The following is a 26,679-nucleotide window of genomic DNA, read 5'->3' as shown; positions in this document are numbered from 1 at the left end:
TAACCACTGTGCTGACAGGGCATGACATTTGGCCATTCTCAGGGCATAGTCACACTTCTTGCAGTGCCTGCAGGGCATAGCCTGCTTTCATGCCCTGCGGCACAGGGACTATTCAGCATTGCTAATAAGGCCACGACATGGCCTGTTGACTTGTGCACAGGACTAGTCTGCCTGGGCAAAGCGAGGTCTAGTTTAATTTGTATTTTTGTATTTTATTTGGATTTTATTAAGCACCTTAAATCAAAGCGCTATAGAGAGAATGACGAACGGTACAATAAAAATGAATAAACAATACAATTCAGAGAACATCACTCAGGGATGTTGGAGTAAGTAAGATTTTCAGGGAATCACAGAAGAGTAGACAGAGATAGAATGGAGAGAAAGAGGAAGAGCATTCCAGTGAAGAGGGGTAAGAAGTTCAAAGGAGCGAAAACAAGATTGAGCACAGGGAGGATGGGGGGCCACCAATAAAATCTGAGAAGAAGAACAAAGAGAGAAAGAGGGAATATAGAAAGATATCAATGAAAAAAGATAACTAGGAGCCAGACCATGAAACGATTTGAAAACAAGACAGCGAAAATGAAATTTGATTTGAGAATAAAAGGGTAGCCATCCAAGAGTTGCAAGGGAAGAAGAGATAGAATCCCGAAATGAGAGAAGTCACAAAAGACTAATAGAAGAATTGAATACTGATTTAAGAGGAGCAAGACGAGAGCTAGGAAGTCCAAAGAGGGCAGTAGAACAAAGCCTGGAGAAAATTAAAGAAGTAATTAGGAATTTAGATGCTTGAAAAGTAAGAAATGGGCAAGCTTTACAAAGGTTGAGAAGATGAAAATGACAGAAACGAGAAGTTAATGAAATGTGGTAAGAAAAAGAAAGATTAGTGTGAAAATCAAGGCCAAGATTTCGGTCCGTGGGTGAGATTGAGAGCTTAGATGGGGGAAAGAATATAAAAGAAGGTGAAGGATGGGGAGGAAGGGTATTAGTGGGGAAAAAACAATACTTGAGTCTTCCCAGCATTGAGAGTAAGATAGTGGGAAGACATCCAAGATGTAATAGCAACTAAGTAAGCAGAGAGAGTATGATGGATTTCAGGCGAAAAAGAAGAAAAATAAATAAATAGTTTAGTATCATCAGCATAACAGTGGTGAGATTAGGCAAACACCCCTGTCTCCTCAATTCTCTGATCTCTGATCTTGAGAGATGTAGAGGAGGTAAGGGGACATGAGTGCCAAGCTTGGCCACTCCTCGCCTGGCGACGTCAGTCACAGGGTGTAGTTACATTGTGTCTGATGTCAGCCCAGCTTGTCTCCCTTGTCTGGGTTCCCACTCCAGGAGTAACCATTATATATTCTCTGAGAACATATTGCCTAGCTGGTTAATAAAGTTATGTGAATTTCCCCCAGGTAATGTTTATCTTGTGAACATACACAAGACAGGGTTAGTCATGTTCACCTGTCAGGGGTCACTCCCTCTGGATTGTTAATAACTGAGATAATTTATGGTATCACATTGATAAGTAGGGATAGCTTTCTCCCCCTTTCCCTTTTAGATAGGCTGGCGTATCACCGCCGACCTAGGGACGGCACCTCCTGACAGGGTCAGGGTGAGCTTCCATTGAGGGACAGTCGAAGTGGTCTACATGCACTTTTTTGCTTTACTTTAAGATAACATGCATGAGCAAGTGCTTCAATGTCCGTTCATGTGTGTGGAAAATGTATGGGATATAACAGCGGAATGAAAGTAAGTGTTTTCCCACTCAGATTTTTAATCTATCCCCGTTTGTTGTGTTGCCTATAGGCAAGATGACACACTCTGGCTCGGCTTCCAATACGATAAACAGTTCCAGAACGTGGATCAAGGCCCATCTAGCGTTCCAAGTTTAAGTCTCTTTTCTCTAGTTTCCAAAGATACTGTTTCAACCAAAAAGGTCACAAAGGTACCCCTCTGTTGGGCTCAGACCTTTTACTACACAGTTCTCGTAGGTCCCCCTCTGCCGTGCTCAGACCTCCCATGATAAAGTTCAACACAAACTTGCAAGGGGGTAGGGGGCTCCCTTTCTCAAGCTTATTTCACGTTGGGTCTCCCTCTGTCGGGCTCGGACCACTTCCAAGTTCGAAGACTTTGGAATGTGCATGGTTTACTTTTCAGACCACTTCGACTCAAAGCTTATAGTTCAATTTTCACTTTCCCCTTCTCTAGGAGTTAAAGCTCTTTATTTCACTTTTGCTGTTCATTCAATGTATCGTTCTAACAATGTACCTTTCACAGAGACTGTTGAGTGGGCTACTTCCTTTCCCCGGAACACTCCGTTACTTGGTATCATTGATTTCGCAGTTGTCTTTTACTTCAAAGTTCATTCACAGGTCTGCCTTTACTCGCGTCTCATCCACACGCGAGCAGCCTTCACTTGCGATATAATGTTCCTACTTCCACTTCAACTCAGAATGCTTGCCAACTCACCGCCTGTGTGCATCTCTTTCTTGGTTTTGCAATATCCACTTCACGAGTCAATGTCAGTAACACAGGCTTGGCCTCGCCTCACCAACTCTGCCGTTCACACGGGAGGGTCGCTGCCGTCCTTGAAACACAATGCAGTCTTCGCTTGTGGGACCTGGCCTTCTCCACGTGTTTTCCATGGCTTGTCGGAGGCAACGACCTCCAGTAGGGAACTTTTGGGGTTTTCTACCCCCTGTTCTCGCCCACTGGTCCGTCGCTCTGCTCCAGTAGGTTTGCATTTGTCCCGAAGTTATGCTCGTAATCGTGTTCCGCCTTGCCCAGAGTGTGTCTTTGGTTTCTGCCTTTTAGTCGTGTGAAGAGAGCTAATTGGAATCAGGTGTCTGCACCTAGAGTCAAGTGCCTGACCTTGCCTGACCTGATTAGCGGGACAGGTCGAGCACAATGTGTGAAAACTAATGTTGTTACTCTCAGTCGCCCTCTTCCTCGGCCAGTGTTTGTGTAAAAAAAGACGGGGAGGTATGGGACTTTGGTGAATCCTAAAAAAGAATGGGCTGGAGACATTAAATTAGGGGGGGGGAATAGTGCTTCTTACCATCAGCTGCCTCATCCCTACCTCCAGAAGACTTCACACCCAGATGATCCTCTCGCACTGGTCCACCCCCAGGGTCTGAATCCAAAGGCTATGGCCGTGTCCTGGCCACCTGAGAGAGAGAGATCACTGGGGACTAGCGGGTGAGACACCCTCTGGTTTCTCACACCTACTTGTAATTAGAGTAAAGTAGGAAACATGTACTTCGGTTCTGTACCATTGGATCCTGAGCATGAGGACAGTTACTGTTTGTAATACTGTCTAGGGGTCGAACGCATATCTGGAAGTCTATACGTGTTGCATCTGCCAACAGGTATGGTCCTTACATTTTAGGGTAGATTATATTAGGCTTTAACTCGCCTTTTACAGTTTTTTAATCTACACTATGCTATGTTTAACTTAAGTACTTACTTTTCCTATCATAAATAAAGTGTATATTTTTCAGTATACCAGGTTCCCTCCCTCCCTCCCTCTCTCCCTCCCTCCCTCAGAGAGTCTGATCATTCCTTTTGGAAAACACACTGTGCTACCATTGGTTTAGATGATTACACAGCCGTTTCCAGAGTGTTGTGCAAATATCGTCCTTACAAACTGTGTACCCAAGTTTGATCTCGTAAGTCAGCTGAACTAAACCTCTTTGCTACTTCACCAGTACAGGAGGACAGCACTTATAGAAACATCTTTTCCCCTTCAATGACTTACAAGAGCTCTGTTATGATTAATCAATATTACAGATGTACTCCACTTCATGAAAGCCGTAACCTAGTTTGTCTAATTTTCCAAAATGGACTCAAATAGATGTTGAGTTTCAGTGGCTGCCCTCTTCCCCCTGTTCTTTAGTAACATGCAATAAGATCTTGTTCATTTGGCACCCAAAAACATCATCACCATTACCAACATCTATACAGCGATTTCACATTGTATAAAAAAAGGACATCCTTTGTTACATTATTACAGCTAACTTGGAGGAAAGCAGACTCAAACACGGCAACGTGACCATCTTTGCTGCTAGGCATACTTTGCTAGATCCAAGAGTTTCTCCATCAGTATCACACATTCGCCCTGTCACATGCTTGACCTCCAATTCACTTATAACGAAAGCTCACTGGCTTTTAGGAGGGGATTCACATGAAACAGTTATAGTAAGCAGTGCCTTGCTTATGGGAGTTCATAAGGCGTTCATAAGGCATTCATAAGGCAGTCTAAATTCTGGACATGGTGGCTGCAATGAGCCAGAAACGTACCTGCCATCTGTTCCTTCTGAACTAAAGTGTCCTCCGTAGGCGCTCCCTCCAGTAGCTTTTCCGTAAGTCGGCACCCACATGCTTTCAAGAGCCTTTTGAAAACATAACAAATAATTTAGTGACATGGACAGGTAAGATTTTGAAAAGGAAATAGCCATGCAAATGCCGATGGAAAATTCTTATCAGCATACTAGTGGCATCCGAACAGCTGCAGTAACTATGACATTTTTTTGGCCTTCCTGGTATTGATGATCTATGGGATTAAATGAGCTATAAACCTCTTTGCAACCAATGGCTAGAAATGTACAGAAGTAGCCAAACATCCAATTATACGTCTGCCACTGCCTTGGTGTATGCTCTAACACACGTAATGATAACCACAGTGATCATATGAAACTAAAATACTCTGAAACATAAGGTGAGAAAGGCAAAACCGAGAAAGAAACTCTGGGAAGGTTCCCAATAAACCTCAAGGAACTATTTTTGCTGCTGCAGACAAATGATGATTTGCCAACTCTTGTGTGAGCCATTCCCAAGTGTTATCAGCATACATGGTAGGACGCAAAAAATAAAGAGGATGTTGGCCCACTCCCATTTCCAAAATAGCAAGCTCCAAAATTGACCACCCCACATCTTGCCAAAGTCAAGTTATCTGCACAGTCTTGATCCACTTAAAAAAGTCTCAATGTTTGAGTTGAACTCTTTCTAACTTGGGCTAATGCTATTTGAACTGTGCATAATTTATTGATCTTGTCTAGTGTGTTACCATATCTGTAATTAACATCAAAACATGCACAGCTCTTAAAATTGTGCGCTGGTGTTATAATTAATTATAATTGGTTATTTATAACACGCTTAATACCCAGAGGTTTCTAAGCACGGATCCGGGGATCCAACCTGTGTTGCTCCGCCTCGTTTTGCTTTCAGGGGGAGCATGTTGCCCCTGAGCTATCCTCCCGAGACAATGTTGTGTGAGATGCTGGCAACGAGCTTTGTTTTTCCCACCTCCAGCTTAAGTCCATATACTGATGTAATCCCATCCACTGGATCCCAAGATTGTTCTACTCTGAACCCATAAGATTTTAAAAATATCCACACTAGGAATGACAGTGCCCCAATTTGTTTTGTCACAGTATAGAACCTGTATCGCTGAGTACTCTGTTACCAGCTCTTTTTTCATTTTTACATTCCTTAATAGATTTTTATGAAAGCATTATCTTCTCACATGTAAAGATGAGGGTACATATTGATTAGAAAAATGTAGTCATCACTTAACATCTGTTATTACTTCAGTGTGCTATTTTATTGCATTCACAACAGGCTGCAAATCTACATTCCTTTCAAAATTATCTAGACAGTATGATAAAAAGTTCATTGTGTGTGTAAGTGCAAAATAATTACTGCATTCCTGAACGGTATCTTGATCTTCCACTTAAACAAATAAAATTAAGTTAATTTTTGTCATTTAACATATTGCCTTTAGAACAGGTGCAAACATGCATGTTACGGATCAGAAATTATTTTCTCTAAAAATGAAGGCAATACAAACTCTCCTTACTAGTCTCCATAAAACACGCATAGGACACAAAAATGAGAAAATATTTGTTATAGGTCTAATAATAAAAATGCAAAAGTATGGACTGAGCCTATATCCCTCCTAAACACTATTCAGAACACTGTCTAACAGACAGTGTTCGAGTGCAAACCTGACCCCCTACAATATAAAGTACCACTCTAGTACTCCTCCACGTCTATGGCAGAAACACTTGAACTTATATAAAATTGTTGTAGCATTCAAGGCAGCTTAATGAAATGGTGCACTGTGCATTGGGCCACAAGCTAAAGGAATTACCAAGCAAAGGAGGTGTGCAGGCAGGCCCATAGATTCTCATCATTGGTTAAGGAGGTCAGCGACCGAGCTGCGTTCCCATTCCTCTGATGCAGGAAAGGCGTGAAAGCTGTGTTTATTCTTAAGGGCCGCTGTGGACAGCCAAATTGCTCTGCTTCAAACACCTAAAATAGAAAAAGGACCAATTGAAATCCCAGCAAGAAAAATACAGCTATGTTTGTTTCGGAAGTTTGACAGTTTCAAGGTTTGCTTGGCTGATGCCAAAATAGAGATTGATGACAATTATACAGTTTGGAGATGCCAGTTAAAAAGGGAAGGCAGTCTCTCACCAAATACAAGGCCGAAGATATGGATGGGCAACTGAGCAATGCACAGGTTAGAAGGGTTTTTCGGAACCACCACTAGTACAGGGCTCTGGGAAGCCAACCTTAGTGGATCAGCAGGGTTTAACACAAAAGTCTAACAAAAACACTTACTTGGTAGAGTGACTGTGTACTAAGGTTTAGACTAAGTGTGAGAAACCTAAGGGCGTCCTTACTTCCTTCTCCTCTGCTCATGTAGCCAGGGAAAGCCATCGCTTTTGGATCCCGACCCTGTGGGTGGGTATGCGAGGGAGGATTACCTGGGTGGAGGAGATTTGGGGAATGGAAGGAGGATGTCCTTAGGTGAGACACTGTATTCCCCGTTTTCATTTCACAATGAACCTTCTGTCCCTGAAGCTTTTATAAGCTACTGCCAAACCCCCTCCATTTTCCCCTTTCAAAATAACCCTCAGATAAATCCTCAGTATCGAGGAACAGGGAAGAGAACAATAATAAGAACACCTCATTATATGGGCAGGTTAGTCCCACATTCATCTCCTATGGTTAAACCAAGAAATTGTCAAAATACATCCTATACTCCTCCTACCAATGTAGGTTATTATCAGTCTTCCCCAATTGTCACACACACCAACTGTCCCATATTCATATCCCTTTAAGACTGGGACGAGGAAGAGGCAACTAGGAGTAATGCACACTTCCATATGTGCACACCACTTTGGTACTGGGACAAGGAAGAGGACTGTGGAAAACCACTATAATGGTCAGGCATGTCCCATTGACAAAAGTAATTATGGTCAGGCAAAGTACTTGCACCTTCAGCCATTTGAGGGGCAACAGGTGCATATAAGACGAAAACAGCGACTGAGCAGGGGAGATCCAGCTGGAAGAGATACACCTGGGAAGGAGGACACAGTAACCCGATGTGGAGCAGGCAGAAGAGGGGCTGGTGAAAGGACCCTAACAGCTGCAGGAGAGCAAGAAAGACGCTGAGGCCAGAACGGGCTGCAAGAGGGTCGAGAGCACTGCAGAATCCTGAGCTCTGTGTCTGATAGAGAGAGGGGAGCGAGCAAGAGCCATAGAGGAAAGTGAAAGCACCCAGGAGGAGCGGCTGTACAACTTTGAGGGACAGAGAGGGATCACTCATGCCGGGGCACTCCAGGGGCTTGCTGTGGGCAAAGGAAGATGATGATCAAGTGAAAGCATGTAATGAATGGGTCTGGAGACCAAAACGGACAATATTGAAAACTGAGCAAGCTGCAAAGTACTTAATGAGTTATTAAATACCGAACTAAGGAAAAGATATGCAGAATATATGAAATCCAGTACAAGTGAAAAGAAAGTGTTGACATTTACGACCGAAGTGAAAAAAAGTAAAAAGCCTTAATGAAAAATGTGCAAGTTCAAGCCAAGTGAAAGCCAATAATGAGAGCTTGTGAAGCAAATGATAAACACTATAGTGTTAAGGCAAGGGGGTGACAAGGAGAAATACCATAAAGTGAAGTCTGTGAAAGTCACATGTTCACAGAGACAAAATACTGTCAAAGTGAAACAGAAGTGCATATGGACTAATGGCACAGATGCAGAAAGGAAACCTGTGGTGGCAAGGAAGTCCAATAAGAGTCAATAAGCATTACAAAATGCCAAGGGTTATAGGTTGCGTGACCTGTGATGGGTGGACCGTGTGGTCCGACAACTGCGCCTAGACCGAGTAACCCCTACTTGGAGTGAACCAAGGAATGTCAAGAGGCTTAAGCAATTATGCCTCACACATGTTCATGTGACTATAAGAAAGGCAAAAGAAAATTATGGAAAAGCCTGAAAGGTTACAAAGTGGATTTGCTAAGAAAGTTGAATTGACTGAATTGGAAGGCAGGAGAGTTGCCTTCTTGTGGAATTGAACACTGAGGCCTTTTGGAACTGTATTGAACTTGGGGAAGGGAACCCCGAGGCCTTTTGTAACTGTGTTGAACTTGGGGGAGGGACCCCCAAGGTCTTTTTGTGGCACTACCTTGAACTTCGGGACTGCCTTCTTGGGGAAGGGAACCCTGAGATTTTGGAACTGTGTTGAACTTCGGGAAGGGAACACTGAGGTCTTTTGGAACTGTATTGAACTTGGGTAAGGGAACCCTGGGGTCTTTTGTGGAACTGTTTTGAACTTGGGGAAGGCGAAGCTGAAAGCAAGCCAGGAGCTGGAAGAAGTTCAGAACTTTATTTTGAACACTGTTTCTTTGGTTGCGGACATCCCTACACATTGTATATCTTAAGTTGTGAGGGCAAGTATAGGTTTTGGACACAGACAGACTTTTTAGTTGAATTTGATGACACAGACTATCCTTAGTTTCTATAGGTAGGGAAATCCCACCTTAGCAAAGGGCAAGTTAGGCCTTATTCCATCCTGACATTCAAAAAATAAATCTTTGATTTGAGAAAAGTGAATCTGTTCTCCGTGTCTTACTTCATGATGCCTTCACAGATGGTGCCAGTAAGCAGTGGGATACACACAATTGATACAAATTGAGGAACCCCTATCTGGCTGATAGTTCAACAACCCTCACGGAAGGACACGATTGTAAAGGTTCAGGATCAAGATCGAGTTTCAACACTAAGGAAATCAATTTCTCTTCAATTACAAATCCTGGTTAAGTGTCAAGATCTATAGATCAGAGATTCTTCTTGATACCCTTCCCTTGACAACCTATCGTCTGAAACACAGGGACAAAATTCTGTAAATATTAGAAAATCTCAAACCTTTATTCAACCAGGGGCCTTAGGCCCCATAGGCCTGGAACACGGGTGCTCCTGTGCTCATTCCCTCCTTCTCCCTTAGGATTAGTGAAAGAGAAAGGCACAGTTGGAACTACAAATTCTAGCAGTACAGTTGAAATTGATGTAAAATCCAACACCACAGAAGACCTAGAAAAAAGTTAATCTGTTGTCTGTGTCTTCCTTCATTTAGGAGCCTGATATAAGGCACAGTTAACATAGAAGTGTTTGTCATGCAATATATTGTCCATACATGTACGTACACTTATTAATTTAACAATGCAGATGCATCAAGCTAGATTATTACTAGTAAGTAAAATCTGTATACAAATATATACTATCACAGTAAGGTGTCCAATGGGGACACCTATCACACTTTACAATGAATACAGTTTAATGCAATACTGTAAAAAGAGGCAAAGTGAAGGGAACATATGTTGAGAGTAGTTATCACAGGTCTTATAAAATAATAATACTAGCACTAGTCCAACATTGATTAGAAACACGTGTTCCACAACGTTTCAAGTAAGTAACCACTTTTTGGATACTTTGGGGGAGTTCTAAGAGATAGTCAAAGTTCTCCCACAGGAATCAACAGGGCTCAATTGAGTAGACTTGTCATTTTTTACCCTCCCCATTTTCTAGTATAGAGATGCTTCCCGGGGAGGGAAGGGGCAGCTACCAATCCTGAATATCTAGAGGGACCCGAGACAGGATTCCCATACCCACGTTCCACGTCCAAAGTTAAGGCAGGGTAGGAGTTTACATCCATTAAAACTGAATGGGGGCCAGGACACAAGTGAGTAAAAGCTCACCCGTCCCTCTAACCCTGATCAGGATGGACAATGACTGTCAGGAATTAGGTGTGGGGCAGAAAAAGGCGAGTTCAGGGTAAGAAATAGTGTTGAACTAAAATTCCCAGCATCCTATGGACTCACGTGTAGTTCTTTGGGGCTGTGCGCGGCTAGTCAGCTGTGCATGATTGACGGCCTAATAAAACCGCCGGCTGCCCATTCCCTGGTGTGGAAAATTAATGATGGCAGCACGGGCGGTCACGGTGGGAGTAAGGAGATCTAGGGTTTACTCAATGCAACAAGAAGACCGATCCTGTTTCCCGGGCCGCAGTGGTCCGGAGCTTCGGCTCGAGAATCGCATCTCGCTTTCCTTCTGCAGAACAGAGGTGTGTGAATGCAGGGCCCGGCCCAAGGTGGTGTGCAGTGAAGGCACCAGCAATGGCCCTGCTTCAGGCTGCGGCGTCCGGGTGTGCTTGAGAGGCACCCAGACACTCTGATAAGTACTGGAGTAGTTTCATCGTGCTCTGAATAATATCATTGTTTTGTGTGGGTCACGTACGCTATTTACATTAAGACTACAGGTGGGGGGTTTGGATATCCAAATTTGGAAAAGTATTATAGGGGTTTTATTCTAAAAAAAAAAGCAGCCCAATATGCTATGGTAAAGACGGAAGAAGAACCAATCTGGTTAACTATAGAAAGGGATGCTTTGATGCCATTCAGGTTGGATAATATCTTCTCAATGGGGAAAGTACCTAGAGGTTCTACTAGGTTACCAACTATTAAGGTGACTAAAGATTTAATGTCGGGGTGTGGCCAGCCGAGGACCCGTTCGGATGACTCAGAGGTAGGCTCTGGCAACACCTTTCCCGACGAAGCACAAATCCCCCCTAAATGCATCCGTATTCTTCTAAAATATGATGCAGATGTTGATGAACGCCTAAGGCACCGTTGGGGGAGAGATGAGGCGATGAGATGCCACCATGGGCGAGTTCGGAGTGTTTGCGCGGCATGATCCGAACCTCCAGCCAAGGCGGCCCAGCGATGAAGCGCCGGGACCCAAAGCTGGTGCGTAGCATGTGGAGCGGAAAAGCAGCGTGTGTACCCGCTCGGGGTAGAGGTAGCAGAGTCACGCAGTGACCGGCCGGACTCATCCCCAGGACTGATGCCCGGAGGAGACCTGCAGGGCCGAGGACTACTGGAGAAGCAAGGTGAGAGGGAGCAGCGGGCGCACCGACCCGTCTACATCAGTAACGGAAGAGGAGCGGTGGACCGCTCTGGGATATCGAGAGCCGGTCAGGCGCACCTCCGCCTTCCCCCGCCCTCCCTGCAGCTGGGCCTTGGTCCTGGCACTTCCCGGCTGGGTGCGGGCTCGGCGAGGGGCGGAGGGAATGGGAGGATCTTCCCCTGTGGCCCAGCACGGAGGTCTGTGTGAGACTCCTGGGAAGGGGGCGCACCCCAACGTGGCCCGGCATCACAGGGCGAACAGCCAGCTGTAAGCTATGCCTTAACGGAGCTGATCGAAATAACTGGAGGAATCTCCTTAGCCACCACTATAACATTTATTTATTTATTTATTCAGATTTGTAGAGCGCACGTCAGCCCGGGGGCATCGTGGCGCTTGTTACAACATAATATAATACAGGTAAAGACAATATTAACAAAGAATACATTATTTACAGTGGAAATGTGGTGTTAGTACAAGAAGCAATGCAGTATATTTACATGGATTTGCAGGGGTCACATTATTGTGTAAGGAAAGAGGTCTTCAGTTTCCTACGAAAAATCGGGAGCGAGTTTTCCGCTCTAATGTCTGCAGGAAGAGCATTCCAGGTCTTGGCGGCAATGTAGGGGAAGCTTAGGCCACCGGCTTTGGCTTTTTTAATGCGTGGGATGCAGAGTAGGTTGGTGTATTGCGTCCTGGTGGGACGGGCGGAGCAGGGTTTGGAGATGGTCTCTGATAGATAGGACGGGGCGGAGAGAGAGAGGCATTTGTGGTTGAGCGTGAGGATTTTGAGAGTGATTCGTTCTTTAACCGGGAGCCATTAGGCTGCATGCCTGGCATGGGAGATATGCTCTCTTCTTGGGATGCTGAGAGCGGCCCGGAGAGCATTGTTCTGTGTGACTTGGAGTTTGTTTAGGTTTTTTGCTGATATGCCCGCTAGGAGGGCATTGCAATAGTCCAGTTTGGCTCCAATGGTTGCTCTGGCTATGGAGAGGCAGTTTGGTTTGGAGAGATATGGCTTGATGGCGTTTATGAGTTTAGTGGTATGCGCAGATGAGGAGGTAATTGCGCTGACTTGTCTATTCATAGATAGAGAGGAGTCTATGTACACTCCCAGTGTTTTTACCGCTGTGGAGACGGGGATGATGGAGTTGTTAATGGAGAAGTTGGCGTACAGTATGTCCAGTTTGTCTAGGATGCTCTGTTGACCTAATATCATGATTTCCGTCTTGTCTCCATTTAGGCATAGGCCATTTACTGCCATCCAGGCCTGGATGATGGCGTAGATGGAGTGGAGTGCCTTAGCGTCGTTGTGGTATGTACCTGTGAGGGGTAGAAGTACTTGAGTGTCGTCAGCGTAGTTCGTGTAAGTGATGCCGTAGGAGTCAAGTTTGTCAAAAAGAGGTTTAGTGAACAGGTTGTAAAGTGTGGGTGCAGTGCACGAGCCTTGAGGGACCCCGCAGTGGATTGTCGTGGGAGTGGCGTTAGCGATGTCCAAGAAGACTTTCATGGCTCTTCCCTCTAGGAAGGAGGTGACCCATAGAGCCGATTCTTTAGAAAAGTTGGCAGAGTGTGTGAGATGTGAGGTGAGGGACTTGTGGTCAACTAGGTCGAAGGCGGCTGAGAGATCTAGTAGGAGAGCTGGCTTGCCCTTGTCCATGATTTGGGTGACCTGGTTCTTTAGGTCCACCAGGGCTGTTTCTGTGCCGTGTCCTTTCCGGAAGCCTGATTGCCTCGTTCCAAGGATGGAGTGTGTTTACAGAAAGTGCTGGATTTGGCAGTGTGCGGCTTTGTCCAGTAATTTCAGGAGGAATGGCACTGTGGTTATTGGTCTGTAGTTGTTGGGTTGTAGGGGGTCGAGAGTGTTTTTTTTTTAGGAGGGGGCGGACCCAAGCCTCTTTGAGGCTGGCAGGGATAATGCCAGTTTTAAAAGACGCATTGATGAAAGCCGTAAAGAGCGGTGCAAAGCAATCTGCACAGTCTTTGACGAGTTTTGGTGGGCAGATGTCGCCTTTGCAGGGGGAGGGTTTGAGATTTTTTAGTAGATTAATAACTTCTGTTTCAGTGACGTCCCTGAAGGAGAGGTTGGGTATAGTGGGCTTGGACGAGGAGGGTGAGGCGATAGGGGGCTTGGTACCTGACTGTAGAGGTAATGCTTGGCAATGGTTTCTGATTTTTTTTTGGAGAAGGTCAATTTTGTGTAGCATGGCCGTTTGAATGCTGGCACACCACGCTTCATCCTTGATTATTTCATCTGGTGTATTGGGGGGGGGGGAGATGAGTTCGTTGAAGATGGCGAAGATCTCTTTAGTGTGCGATTTTGCATTAGAGATTTAGCACCCACTAGAAATTTTTCAGAGCTGCACTGCCCTTCTTATTCAATCAAGGAGGGTGAGAACATATACACCCCACAGATTGCCCTGAAGCTCTGGGGTCATTGCTCCTGCACCCCAACGAGGCGAGAGAATCCAACAACAGCGGAAGCTACCCAATAGGATGCTGCCACAGGAAGATCTTAGTCAATAGAGCCGCCTGAAACGACGGAGAAGAAACAAGAGGAGCAGACCCAAGAGGCCTCTATATTCATAGAAGGAGTCTCAAGACTCAGCTGAAGACACCTGGCAGAGGCAGCAGCCACTGTGGGGCTCTGCGGAACGGAGGAACAAGGGGACCACCTGTGCCAGCACAGCGCATACCACGAGCACGCCAGAGGCAAGTTCAGACCCGAAGTAGCCGCAGAGAGTGCTCCCTACTCAAAATATGTCCAAGAAGTCCGCTAAATCGAAAGGGGGAGCATCAGGAGATATCAAAACGATGATGCAGGCGGCAGAGACTCCAAAACGTGGCCAGATTCAAGCTACCGCCCAGATACACCCCTCCCCAATGGAAGACCCAGCTGAATCGGCGGATCCCCCAATCCGGAAATCGGACCTCCGCAGATTTAGCTAAGTCTATAGCGGATCTCAACAAAGGGGTCATGGCGGTTGAAAGAAGGGTGGACGAGGTGGAGACCACGATAGCCGAACAGGGGCAGGATCACGAAGAACTAATCAAAAGAGTACAGGAGCTTGAACAATAGATGGAGCGGGTTCAGAATAAGCAGGAGGATGCCGAAAACAGGTCTAGGAGAAACAACATACGGATCCGGGGAATTCCAAAATCCGTGGCGGATCCCGAACTTCAACAATATGTTATAAACCTGTTTCAATATATCCTAGATACTGGGGATAACAGAGACATGGTGCTGGACCGCACCTTCAGGGTCTACTCGACATATCAATTCAACAAAAACTTGACTCCGGATGTCCTAACGCAGATACACCTATTCCAGTTGAAAGAAGACATCATGCGTGCCGCTAGAAAGAAAGAACCCATACATTTCCGGTCCGCAACCATTAAATTATATCAGGATCTGGCGCAGGCAACCCTCCTCAAGAGGAAACGGTTGAGGGTTGCAACAAACTGGCTGCGGGCTAAGGGAGTGCGCCATCGATGGGCATACCCTACCAGACTCCGATTTGAATGGGATGGCCATCGGTACACGCTTACAAAAGAGGAAGAAATAGAGAACCTTATGAGAGGCGAAGGAGGCAACGAAAACTCTGGCGTGAATGGCTCCCCACCTAGAGGCAAAAGGAGGGAGGACACATCTGAAAAGGAACAATGGAAACCTGCGTGCCCCCGCCCAAAGGGCCACAATAAGGACACCAACGTTACGGATCCCGCATGATCGACTGATTTCAAGGCATCGATGGACACATCTAAAGAGAGGTGTCAAGTATCAAACGCTTGGTCTCGAACTGCGACAGGCACCAACAAGATGGAGGGTAAATGGGGAGGCTGGGGACGGGTGGGTATGGGGAGAGGTGAGCAGAATCTATCACCAACTCTGCCACACGGGAGATCAACAAGCGGATTCCCTGTTGCACCGACTGGACGGAAACTTAAACAAAACATGACATGCGCAAGGGACAGTTCGCAGTAATAGGGATGCATATTTGCAAATCCCAACGAGCATCAAAATTAACGGGGGGAACTGTTTGGGGGGGGAGGAGAGGAACCAGACCCTAATTTCCCGGGTAATTTTGTACCTGGTGATTTGTTGTGGTAAATCCACCATGTGTGTTCAAAGGGGAAGTTGGAGTTCTGGGGTTAATGGGTTAATGGGTTAAAGGGAGAAAGTTTAAGTTTATGGATGACAGTGATATATGGCATGCAAAGAGTACCTAAAGGCACAGAAGGGTTTAAGAAACTTAAGAGAAGCGTAAGAGCAAAGCACGAGAATGGCTGAATTAACATTTGTTACACTAAACGTCCAGGGGCTTAATTCCCGAATCAAACGCAAATCCATATTGTCTAGACTGGGAGATATGCAGGCCTCAGTGGTCTGGATGCAGGAAACACATCTGCTTAGAGAAGATGAACACAGACTAAGGCTCAGGGCCTTCCCCATGCAATTTTTCGCATCCAGTGGAACGAAAAGACGAGGGGTGGGCATCCTGCTGGCCAAGGGAGTTACCTTTGAAAAACAATTCGTAAAGAAAGACCCTGAAGGCCGCTACCTGTTGGTGGGAGGGAAACTGATGGGGCAGCAGGTAACGTTAGTATCGACCTATGTCCCTAATGAAGGGCAGGACCGATTCCTGATGGAGGTGCTCCCGATCATTGCGCAGTGGGGGAGGGGGCAGATACTAATGGGTGGCAATTTTAATGGGATAATGGATGCTGAGATGGACAAAACTCTCCCGGCTTCCCCCAACGACCACACGTTTACACAGGCCCTAGCAAAATTCCTCAGAGACCTACATCTAATTGAAACGTGGCGTTTCTTTAACCCACAAGATGAGGCATATACCCATTACTCCGCGGTACATAGAGGTCATTCCCGGATTGACATGGTGCTGATCCCGGACTCGCTGATCCCACAAGTTACAGGACTAGAGAGTGAAGTGCCTGTCGGACCATGCCCCAGTCCTCTTAAAGTTGGAACCCCTAAGCCCATAGTATTGGCCCCGCAAACCATGGCATCTAAATGAGGTAATCTTGAAAGATGTAGCCCTCAGAGCAGACATAGAACAAGCCTTGAAAAATGACTTCCAAGAAAATGTTACCCCTGAAATACACTGGAACACCATTTGGGACGCGAGTAAAGCAATGGTAAGAGGGGAATTTATAACGCACACAACAAACTGCATTAAAAGAAAAGAAAGGGTGACACAAGACATGGAAACCCAAGTGGCAGAAGCCAAAGCAGAGTATAAAAACAGGGGCTCGCAGAAAGCATGGAGGGCACTGAAAAAAGTCAGGGCAGTCTTGGAGACCCACCTGGCGGATGAAGCGGCGCTTCTTCTTGTACAAACTAAACAATCGTACTATATTAAAGGGGATAAGGCGAATCGATTCCTCGCGGCCAAATTGAGCCAGCAAAGTAACCGGAATCGCATAACCCAACTTCAAAATCAAGAAGGGAACCTAGTTTGGGGGGAAAAAACAACAGAGGAAGTGATTCACTCATACTATATCAAAAACCTAAAAGGGGAGGACCTGGTAAGAGAAGAACAGACCACATTCCTTAAATGTCCCTGCCACAAATCAGCGATCTAGATAAGCAAATGCTAGTAGCTCCCATAACGGAGGAAGAGGTGGGAGAGGTAATGAAAGCACTAAAAGCAAATAAATCCCCAGGCCCAGATGGGCTTAGTAATGCATATTACAAAACGTTCAGAACCACCCTTATAGGCCCCCTAACGAAACTCTTTAACTCCATCCGGGACTCTGGGAGGATCTCTGGGGACATGAGCCAGGCAACCACAGTATTGCTATTAAAACCGGATAGGGACCCCATCGAATGCGCAAGTTATCGCCCTACATCTTTATTAAATGGGGATGCAAAAAACTATTGAACAGTGCTGGCCCGTAGACTAGCAGGGGTCATGCCGGGGATAATCCATCCTGATCAAGCGGGGTTTGTACATGGGCGAAACACACACGACAACATCCGCAGACCCATAGACACAATTGATTGGGGTCGCAGAACAGGGCAGCAGTTTTCGGTTCTGGCGTTAGATGCCTCCCGAGCCTTTGACAGTGTACATTGGGGTTTCTTACAGCTGACTCTGGAAAAGTTTGGGTGTGGCCTGATTTTTACCTGCATGGTAATGGCCAATTTTGCATATCCATCTACACAACTAATGGTTAATGGACGGCTCACAGATAAAATCCTCATTCAGAAGTGCACAAAACAGGGGTGTACACTGTCGCCCCTGATCTTCGCCATGGCCATGGAGCCGTTGGCACAAAATGCCAGCGACGACCCAGAGATCCAGGGGGTAGAGGTAGACGCTGGAAGGCCCCAAAAAATAGCTCTCTACGCCGATGATATTCTCAGGTTTCTCAAAGGTACAACACATTCCCTCCCAAAGGTATTAGATTTACTAGAAGAGTTTGCAAAGATTTCCGGATTCCATATTAATTATTGTAAATCCAAGGCGCTTAACATTACCGAAAGAGCAGAGCAAGTGACAGAATGGGAGGACAGGTACCCGCTGAAGTGGGAACAGAGTGCAGTAAAATATCTAGGAATACAGTTAACCTCCAAATACGGGAAACTATACGGGGCTAACATCCCGGAACTACTGAAGGAGCTAGCAGGGGACCTAAAACGCTGGGAGGTGCAGGAATTGTCATGGCTGGCAAGGATAACGGCTTGAAAATGACCCTGCTCCCCAGGTTCCTCTACGTGGTAAGGGCCCTACCAATACGCATCCCAAATCCAGCAATCCAAAAATTACAAAGGGAGGTAATGGCATTTACTTGGAAAGGGAAAAAACCAAGGGTCCCGAAAAAGGTCCTGTTTAGACCACAAGTGTTGGGAGGGCTAGGGGTCCCTGAAATCCGCAGATATTTATAGGCAGCGCAGATAGCCCCCATGTTACAATGGTCACCCAGAAATAATCAAATCGTTTGATTAGCAATTAAAGCCCCCCCTGGACACCCTTGCCTTCCTTGCTGAACGGCACAGAAGCAAAGAGGGTACATTACTGATCAACCAAGACCACCTTATGGTACTGGGACAAAGCACTGAGAAGTAGAAAGGTGAAAATCAGAGGAGGTCCTTTGACACCAGTGGCCCACAACCTGGACTTCACTCCCGGAATGCAACCTGACCTCTGGGTACAATGGGCGGGGGGTGAGAAAACATTGACAATGGGAGACCTTTACCTTGCCTGCTGCTCTTTTTCACCACTTAGCAAGCCCTGCCCACCTGGTTCCTTCCTTCACCATCACCGTCTTGTGGCCAATGCTGGATTTGACTTTTATGGACTTCATTCATTCACGGTGCGTCACTCTTTCTCAACTCTCATGCTGGACTTCCTTTGCATCTTGTACTCATGGTGGCCCTGAATCATGCTGTTCCCATCTTCATTTTGTATCCTGGCTTGCAACATTATGTGTTACTACTGACTTCTGCAATTTTATTCGATCTCCACTCTTGCTTCTCCACTCTTTTTGACTGCTTACTCTCTTTTCTCTCCTCCTTTCCCTTCTCCCTTTTCCTATCTCCTCCCCTTACTTTCTTCTATGCACTTAATCTATCAGAATTGTCCCTGGAACTACTATGATAGCAACCTCGTCTGTTTCCTCCACCCTCCCATTACAGTTTTTTTTCCTCCCCACCGCCCCTCCAGCACTATCTGAAATGTCGTCAGGCCTAGTAGGATAGTCGCTTGTTTTGTTCCTCCCCTCCCTTTCTGCACCCCTCTCCCTCACCTTTTGTTTTTCTCCGGCTCTACCAGAAATGTCGTCAGGCCTAGTACGGTAGTCACATGTCTGTTTCCATTTCCTTCCGACTCTCCCCCTCCCTTCCTCATCTATGTCTTAGCTCTTGCACTATCTGAAACATCGTCAGGCCGAGTACGATAGTTAATTTCACATCCTTACTGTTCATGGCCTGTAAGAATGTGGTTGTATTTTCCCTTGTTCCCTCCCTTGCCTTGAAGCACTTTGAAACACATTGTGTATAGGCGCTATATAAATAAACAATCATATCATATCAAGGCACACCCCTAACTTTTGAGAGATGCAAGGCTAAATTTAGTATACCTGAAACTGAGAGGTTCCACTATCTTAAACTTAGGCATTGGATTTCTAACAGGAGGGTCCGGGAAGAGGCAACCCAGGATCCAGTGGGACTAGAACTCACGATAAAAGAAGGCCAACCCGGGAAAGGGGTGTCGAAACTATATAGCTTAATGGGAACGGTAGACCCTTAGGAATTCCTCCTATATATGCAAAAGTGGGAAGCAGAAGTAGGGAAACCAATCTCTGGCGAGACTTGGAGCCAAATATGGCAAAGAGCCGCTAAAAGTTCCAAATGCACTTCAATCAAAGAAGCAGCATACAAAATGTGTTTCAGATGGTATATGACACCAGCAAGCATGCATTCCATTAACCCAGACTACCCCATATCCTGCTGGAGAGGCTGCGGGCACCCTGGTGACCTAATACATATGTGGTGGTCCTGTCCGGTGGCAGAAATATATTGGAGGGAGATCCTGTGCCACATCAAGGAGATAACAGGGGTACAGCTGCCATTTGACCCAATGGTGGTCCTATTGGGGGAGGCGGTTGATGGGTGCTATGCAAACTCCGGGTTGAAAGCTTGCCTCATTACTCATATGCTAAGTGCTGCTAGAATAACCTTGGCACAAACATGGAAGAACAAACAAGGACCGATAGTGGTCATGTGGTGGGTAAGACTATGGGGGGTGATGGCCATGGAAAAGACGGCTCTTACACAAAATACTTGAACACCTGGATGCCACTGCACGAATTTACAGATGATAGAGAACAAATGTATTTTAAGCCTAAATGATTGCGCAGTATCCCTGTTATTTAAAAGCACATACTCCGGGCCAGAAGGTAACTTGGCCCAAAAGACTCAGAATGCTGCAACATGCTACACTGTATACAAATGTTGAGATTTGTTAGGGGTCAGGGGTGAGGGAATATTTTCAAATGTTTGTAACCTATGCTCTTGAAGAACCAAAATAAATAAAGTTGGTAAAAAAAAAAAGATTTAATGTCATGGTGGATACTTAACTTTGATGGTAATATATTTTTGAATCATAATTCTTCAATTTGGTATAATCCTGCCTTTCAAATAAGTAATAGAGTTTTGTACTGGAGAAGTTGGGTTTCAAAAGGGAGTTTTGATATTGGGGGATTTATTGAGGGATGGGAATTTATTGTCTTTTGAAGAACTTCAAAGTAGGTTTCATTTAAGTGGAAGAGAGAGGAATAGATATAGGGAATTGGAAAGTCTTCTAACTCAGGTTTTTGGTATGATGACTATCCCGATTGAAAAGGAGCCAGTGGGTTGGGACATGTTTCACTTATCGCCTCGCAATGTATCTACATATTCAAAACTTATGAGAGATGATGATTCAGTGTTAGAGTCTTGGAACACATTGAAGCAGAAATTGTAGGTAGATTTAGGTTTTGCAGTTAGTGATGATGCCTGGAAATATGTGTGGCAAGTTGGATATACCAGTAAGATGGATCTTAAGTTACGTCTTGTACATCAGAAGGCTTTGGGGAGATTATACTGGACTCCAGTGCAAATGTGTGATTTAGGACTGATTAATGATGATCTTTGTATGGGCTGTGGGAAAGAGAAGGGGACGTTACTCCATATGTTGTGACATTGTCCAAGAGTGTTGACTTTGTGGAGGGAGGTGCTAGATAGGTTGGATATCACTTCGAAAATTTAATTTCCGAGAGAGCCATTTCAGGTTTTGTTATTGGTAAAAAAGTAGCCGTTGTTTGACGGCTCGCTTGTATGGACATTGGATAGATAAAATATTAATTATAGCAGTCAAACAGATCAGATCATGAAAGTTTGGAAGTCCAGGAAAAAGCCAACGGTAGAGGACTGGATAAATGATGTGGTTATGTTATCTGAATTTGAATTAGTTATGTTAAAGAAACAGGGTAAAGAAAGGGACTATTGGTCCTTGTGGGGATCTTTCATTGATTCGTATGGTGGTAGGGTGCAAGATGGAGAACAGGGTGAATGAGGTATTCTTTTGTGCGTTTGTGTTGTTGCGTCCTTTGTACTGTTCCTTGTCTATACGTTAAGGGAAGCAGTACAAAATGATGTAAATATATTGATTTCACAATGAGCATTATTGACTCAATGTATGTATTTTTTATTCATTGATTTGGTTTACTGTTTATGCTGTTTCCTCTATTAACATGCATCTTTTTGAAATATGATTGATGTGTTGGGATATATGGGGAGATTTCAAGATGTTATTGTTCAAATTCTTTGGTGTTGTTATCTCTCCATGTATGAATTTGATTGAAAACAAAGAAAGATGTTAAAAACTAAATTAAAAATAAATTTAAAAAAAGACTACAGGTGCCTTTTCAGACGGTTACGTGCTAGATAAGCAAGGATTATGGCATGTATTATTTCAAACATTTGGGGGCAGGTGTTTCCTACGGAGCTCATGTCATTTTTGAGTTTCTTTAAAACCAGAGCCATGTGTGCATAAAAGAAACTGCAGACATGCATTTTCTTTCAATGAACTGTGAACTTTACTGGGTACCCACGCACTTCTGAGATTAGCAGCACTTCGGGCAGTGCAGCTACAGAAATTATCACATGCTGAGCAGGGTGTCTCTTTTAGGGCTAAACAGAAGAGCACTGCTAAATGTATTGTTCTATGTTGCTAGCCCATTGGGCCATGTGTTTTGTTCTTTCACTACAGGGAGCTCCCCTTGTTTGTGCCATACAGCTTGATGTTTTGTATGCTCCCTATTTTGCACGTTATATGTGAATTTCATGTTGTTTGTGCGTTAAGACTTTGTTACATGTACATGTATGTTCAACTAGGGTGATTAAGCTGCTGTAGGCTGATGGGTTATGTAAGGCAGCAGGAGTAAGACTTAAGGAGTATTAATAGGCGTTGGAGGTTTGGCTTAGGTGTACAGGTTTTGGAGCATGCTAGTTAGGAAGTATATGTATGATTTATCTTCCCTACCTTCCCTTTATCGGTTCACACCCTTTCCCTAAACTCCTTCTTCCCCCTATTGGCAGCCACATGGTTTCCTGTATTATTAATATCCAGGCGCCCGTGCCAACCACGGTGGGAGGGTCGAACTGTTCGGCTTCTGTGGTTCGGGTGCAGGGGGTTGACACCCTCTCACCCCTTTGGTTATTGACAAAGACCCTAGGTAACTCTAGGATGCTGGAGACTGCTTCTAACACTATTGGTTACGGCATTATAGGTCCAAGGAGTCATGGTTGCAGAGGTGTTTTCTTTTGATAACTGTCAGCTGAGTCCAGTGCTTCGGTAGTTCCAGTTTCTATCAGTGACCTCACAATATTGAGGACCACCAGGTTGGACATGGGTGCAGATGAAGAAGGATCTCTGCTTCGGATTGCCACTACAATGGAGACCGCAGTCAGAGGATGCAGTCGCTGTGACCCTCCATGGGGTCTGACAGCACGAAAACAAGGAACACCAGGACTGTGAATGCAGCAAGGCTCATCTTCTTGGCAGAGAGTAGCTGCCACAGGTTTATGGAGTCCAGGTATCATGATGAGGAAGCACTGCAGGATTCACAGGCCGTCCTATTCTGTGCAAGATCCAGACAACAAGAGAAGTCCACACTCTAGATGATGTGTGCCAGCTACAGGCCAACAACTCTTCTGAGCTGCAGGAGGCCAATCTTGGTGATTTTGGTCTAAAAACTGGATAGGCCCACCAGTCCAAGGGACGTAGGCACAGTGTAGAATCACCCCTGGTGCTGAAAAAGCAGAACTTCAACTTGGGTCCCAATACAGCCTCTGTTGCTTGAGATTCTTGCCTCTAGTAGTTGACTAGTAGAATAGGTTCAGACCCCCTTCAAATATACAGAAACATGGGCTGGTGGGATCTCAGAGGGCCAACTATCTGGGGCTCTGCCACATTAAACGCTGAGTGGCTGTCCAATCATTGAGAGCCAGTTCGGGTACAGTCATTACATCACTCAGGTTTGGAATGTATATTGAGGTTGTCCACTACTTTCCAGGTGAAACTGGTCCTAAATATACAAAAAGGTTTATTTCCGGAGCCCGCAAAGAGAATTATTATTTATGGGAATTTCCTACACCTGCCTGGGAGGAAAATGGCCAACAAAGACAGGACTTGAACATATTAATGTTAGTCATTTTGGTCTGTTGCAGATTTCGCAGAGTGAGGGACACAAGACAAGACCAAGTTCATTGTCAACTAAAACTTTTATTAGACTTTTTACAAGGAGTAACATGATTCAGGCAAGTCAACTGTAGGGAATAACACAAAATAAGATGGTTAGCAATAAAGAAATGAAAAATCAGCTTGCTTTAGCAGGAACCTCTTTGTATTCTCTTGGCCGATCAGACCCTTGATTATGGAAGTCCGTCACACATTGTATCCATAAGCCTGTGATGAACAATTTGCAAACCAGCCCAATCTATTTAAGCTTAGAACATATGTGAATTCATTATTATTGGGTTTAGCTCATTTTACCAAGCGCTAATGACACAAGTACATGGGAATTCTGTGCTATTGCATTTGACACAAATGATGCTTGCAATGCACTTGAAGCTGTCGACGAGAAAATAAAAGAAAATGAAGGAGGCGGCCCGGTAACCCTTGCAGGGTCCACCTCTACCACTCCTCCCCTCCGCCCTGGATGAGGGGAGAGGTCAGGCACGAAACAGCACCAAAAACACAAAAAACCCACGAAGGGCGAACAATAGAAAGGGGCGTGGTAAGCGCTTTATAATGAGCGGGCATCCTACAGCAGGGAGCATCCAGCACCTGCAGTAGGAAGCCCGCCCTGCCGCCGGAAAGGAGAAGGAAATTGCCATAAAAAAAAAACAGGAAGCCTCTGGAAGAAGAAGAAAACACTGCAAGTTGCCACCAGCTCATGTGAGGAGGAGGGGGATCTTGTAGAGTCTGAGGAAGAAGACTACCCAGTTGACAGATTGCAACACCCAGCAGCAACTATGGCCACGGCCGAGCAGGTTCAGCAGTTAGACGCGGCCGTGCAAGGACTGACGTTGGAAGTCCAGAACTTAAATGCAGAAAACTCTGTCTTACGTCAGCTGGTCTCTGGTTGGGAACCACATCCAGCTGATCTGCCTCCCATGGCCTTCTCCTCTGGCAAATTTGATGGAGCTCCTAAGAGGCTTAAGGAGTTAATCGAAGCTTGTATGGTGTACTTTGCATTTTGACCCTACGCCGCAGAACACTCCCGAGTGGGGTTCATGGTCTCGAACATGACCGGCAATGCCCTGGCATGGGCTACACCGTTGGTGACTGGCAACAACCTGGTTCTCCGGGACTACAGTGGGTTTCTAGCCCTGCTTAAACAGGCCTTCGAACGCCCAGAAACTATATATGTGGCCTGCCCGCCTAGGAGAACGAAGATCTGAGAGAAGGAAAAGAAAGGTCCCTTTGGCTCACTCTACATCAGCGTTTCCTCCTCCTCCCTCTGCTACATGACAAACCAAGGACGAACCAATGCAGATTGGCTCAGCCAGAACCCTGCTTACCCCCGAAGAAAGAAGATACTGACAGGAGTTGGGCATCTGCATGTACTGTGGATCTTCCAACCACCTTCTTTGTTCCTTTCCAGAAGTTCCTCCCAGGTGGTCGGAAAAGCAGTCCCTACGTATTACTCACTGTGGCTCCTATTTCTGGCAGCGAAGACACCCGCCTCATGGTGATCGCATTACAGATTATCGCCAATCATCAAACCATTGACACAATGGCGGTCATCGATTGCTAGGCAGCAGGAAACTTCATTGACACCCTTTGGGCAGACAAGATTGGTCTGCCTCGCCTACGACGAGAGGAAGACCAGAAGGTCGAGGGGGTGGATGGTACACCTCTCACTTCTGGCCCCATCACTCATTCTACTGAAACCCTTTGGGTCAAGGTTCTGCAACACTCAGAAAGATTAACGTTTGACATCATACGGGCCGCTCACTTTCCCGTAATTCTAGGTATCTCATGGCTAAGAAGGCACAACCCTACCATAGACTGGGCGAAGAACACAATGGCCTTCAGCTCTGCCTTCTCCCGACAAAACCGCCTGCTGGACATCACAAAAGAGACAGTGAACATCCTGCCAGCCAGTCAGAACGAATCCTGAGGGGTTTGTCGTATCCCACCAGAACTCGGGGAGTACGAGGAAGTGTTCATGAACAAGACTGTCCTGGATTTACGCCCCCCCCACTACCCGGAGGACTGCCATCGAGTTGGTAACCGATGCAGTAGTCCCATCCGGACAAATGTTTGCCCTGTCTCTTACAGAAAAGAAAGCCTTGAGAGTTTACTTGGATGCCCATTTGGAGAACAGCCTTATTCAACCGTCCAGATCCCTGGCCGCGGCTTCATTATTTTTCATACCCATACGGGATTCCACAGACCTAAGGCCCTGTATAGATTACAGAGGACTGAACAAGGTCACCATCAGGGATAGATACCCCATGCCTCATCTCTGATACCGCCCAACCACCCTCCCAGATCCACCCCATCCCGCCACCACCCTGTGCACTTTCCTCGCGTCAACTCCCTCTAACATCCTCTACCGTCCTCATCCTTTCCCATCTCTAAAAACTGCACGTCTCGCCCTGGCAAGAACAGTGGCCGCATCTCCATCGCCCTCCGACCCCACTACCCTCTCACACACACCAACTGCAATAAAAACTCTGAAAAAAGAAAACGGGCCTGGTCTCCTTCAATCTCCCACTCCTCCTCGCCCCTTCTTCCTCGACCCACCACCTCAATTTCTCAACCTCCACCATCACCACCCTCCCCCCTCCTGCTTCCACCCCCTCTCCATTGAATTTTCGCCAACGACACCTAGAACCCCTATACCCATGCGCTTCACCCTTGAATCCCCAGCCCCAAATCCATCTTCCCAACCGACCACCCACACACACCCGTCCAACTTGCCCCACTCCCACCTCCTCCCCTGCCCGCCTACTCTTCCCAACCACCATCGACCAATCCGCTTCTCTCACCTCCCAGATCCCACTCACTCCCGACCACCTGTCACCCCTCCTGGCCACTCACCCACTCCTCCCCACCACCACCCCTACAACCTCCACAACATCCCACTGTGCCAAAGTAAGATGTATCCTTCTTAATGCCCGATCTGTAGCAAAAAAAGACAGTGCATCTTTGACCTCCTCGTCTCAGACAATCCAGACCTATTCTTTATCACGTAAACCTGGTTCTCCGACGACTTTGCCCCTATCGCCCATGAAGCCTTCCCCCAGACTACTCCCTCATCCCACTCAACCGAGCCTCTAGAGAAGGAGGAGTAGCAATCGTCTTCAAGTCACACTTCTCCGCCTCAATCATCGACTGCCAGACAACAAACCCT

The 26,679-nt window shown here is 45.9% G+C and overlaps 1 protein-coding gene across 3 annotated transcripts in view; it reads right to left on the bottom strand.

The window, feature by feature from the left end:
- The window catches only part of FLCN (folliculin), a 611,825-nt gene that overhangs the window by 315,342 nt on the left and 269,804 nt on the right, over positions 1 to 26,679 (bottom strand). For all 3 annotated transcript variants that reach the window (XM_069645735.1, XM_069645734.1, XM_069645736.1), the window contains exons 5-6: positions 6,146 to 6,306; positions 4,294 to 4,385 (exon numbers count right to left, since the gene is read on the bottom strand). In XM_069645735.1, the coding sequence (XP_069501836.1) occupies positions 4,294 to 4,385; positions 6,146 to 6,306 (253 nt within the window). The remainder of the gene's footprint in view (positions 1 to 4,293; positions 4,386 to 6,145; positions 6,307 to 26,679) is intronic.

Source organism: Ambystoma mexicanum, chromosome 2p (genome assembly GCF_040938575.1).
Source record: "Ambystoma mexicanum isolate Mex_15411 chromosome 2p, UKY_AmexF1_1, whole genome shotgun sequence".
NCBI classification, from domain to species: Eukaryota; Metazoa; Chordata; class Amphibia; order Caudata; family Ambystomatidae; genus Ambystoma; species Ambystoma mexicanum.
Note: the sequence above shows the minus strand (reverse complement) of the source record. Positions and strands in the feature narration are given on the sequence as shown.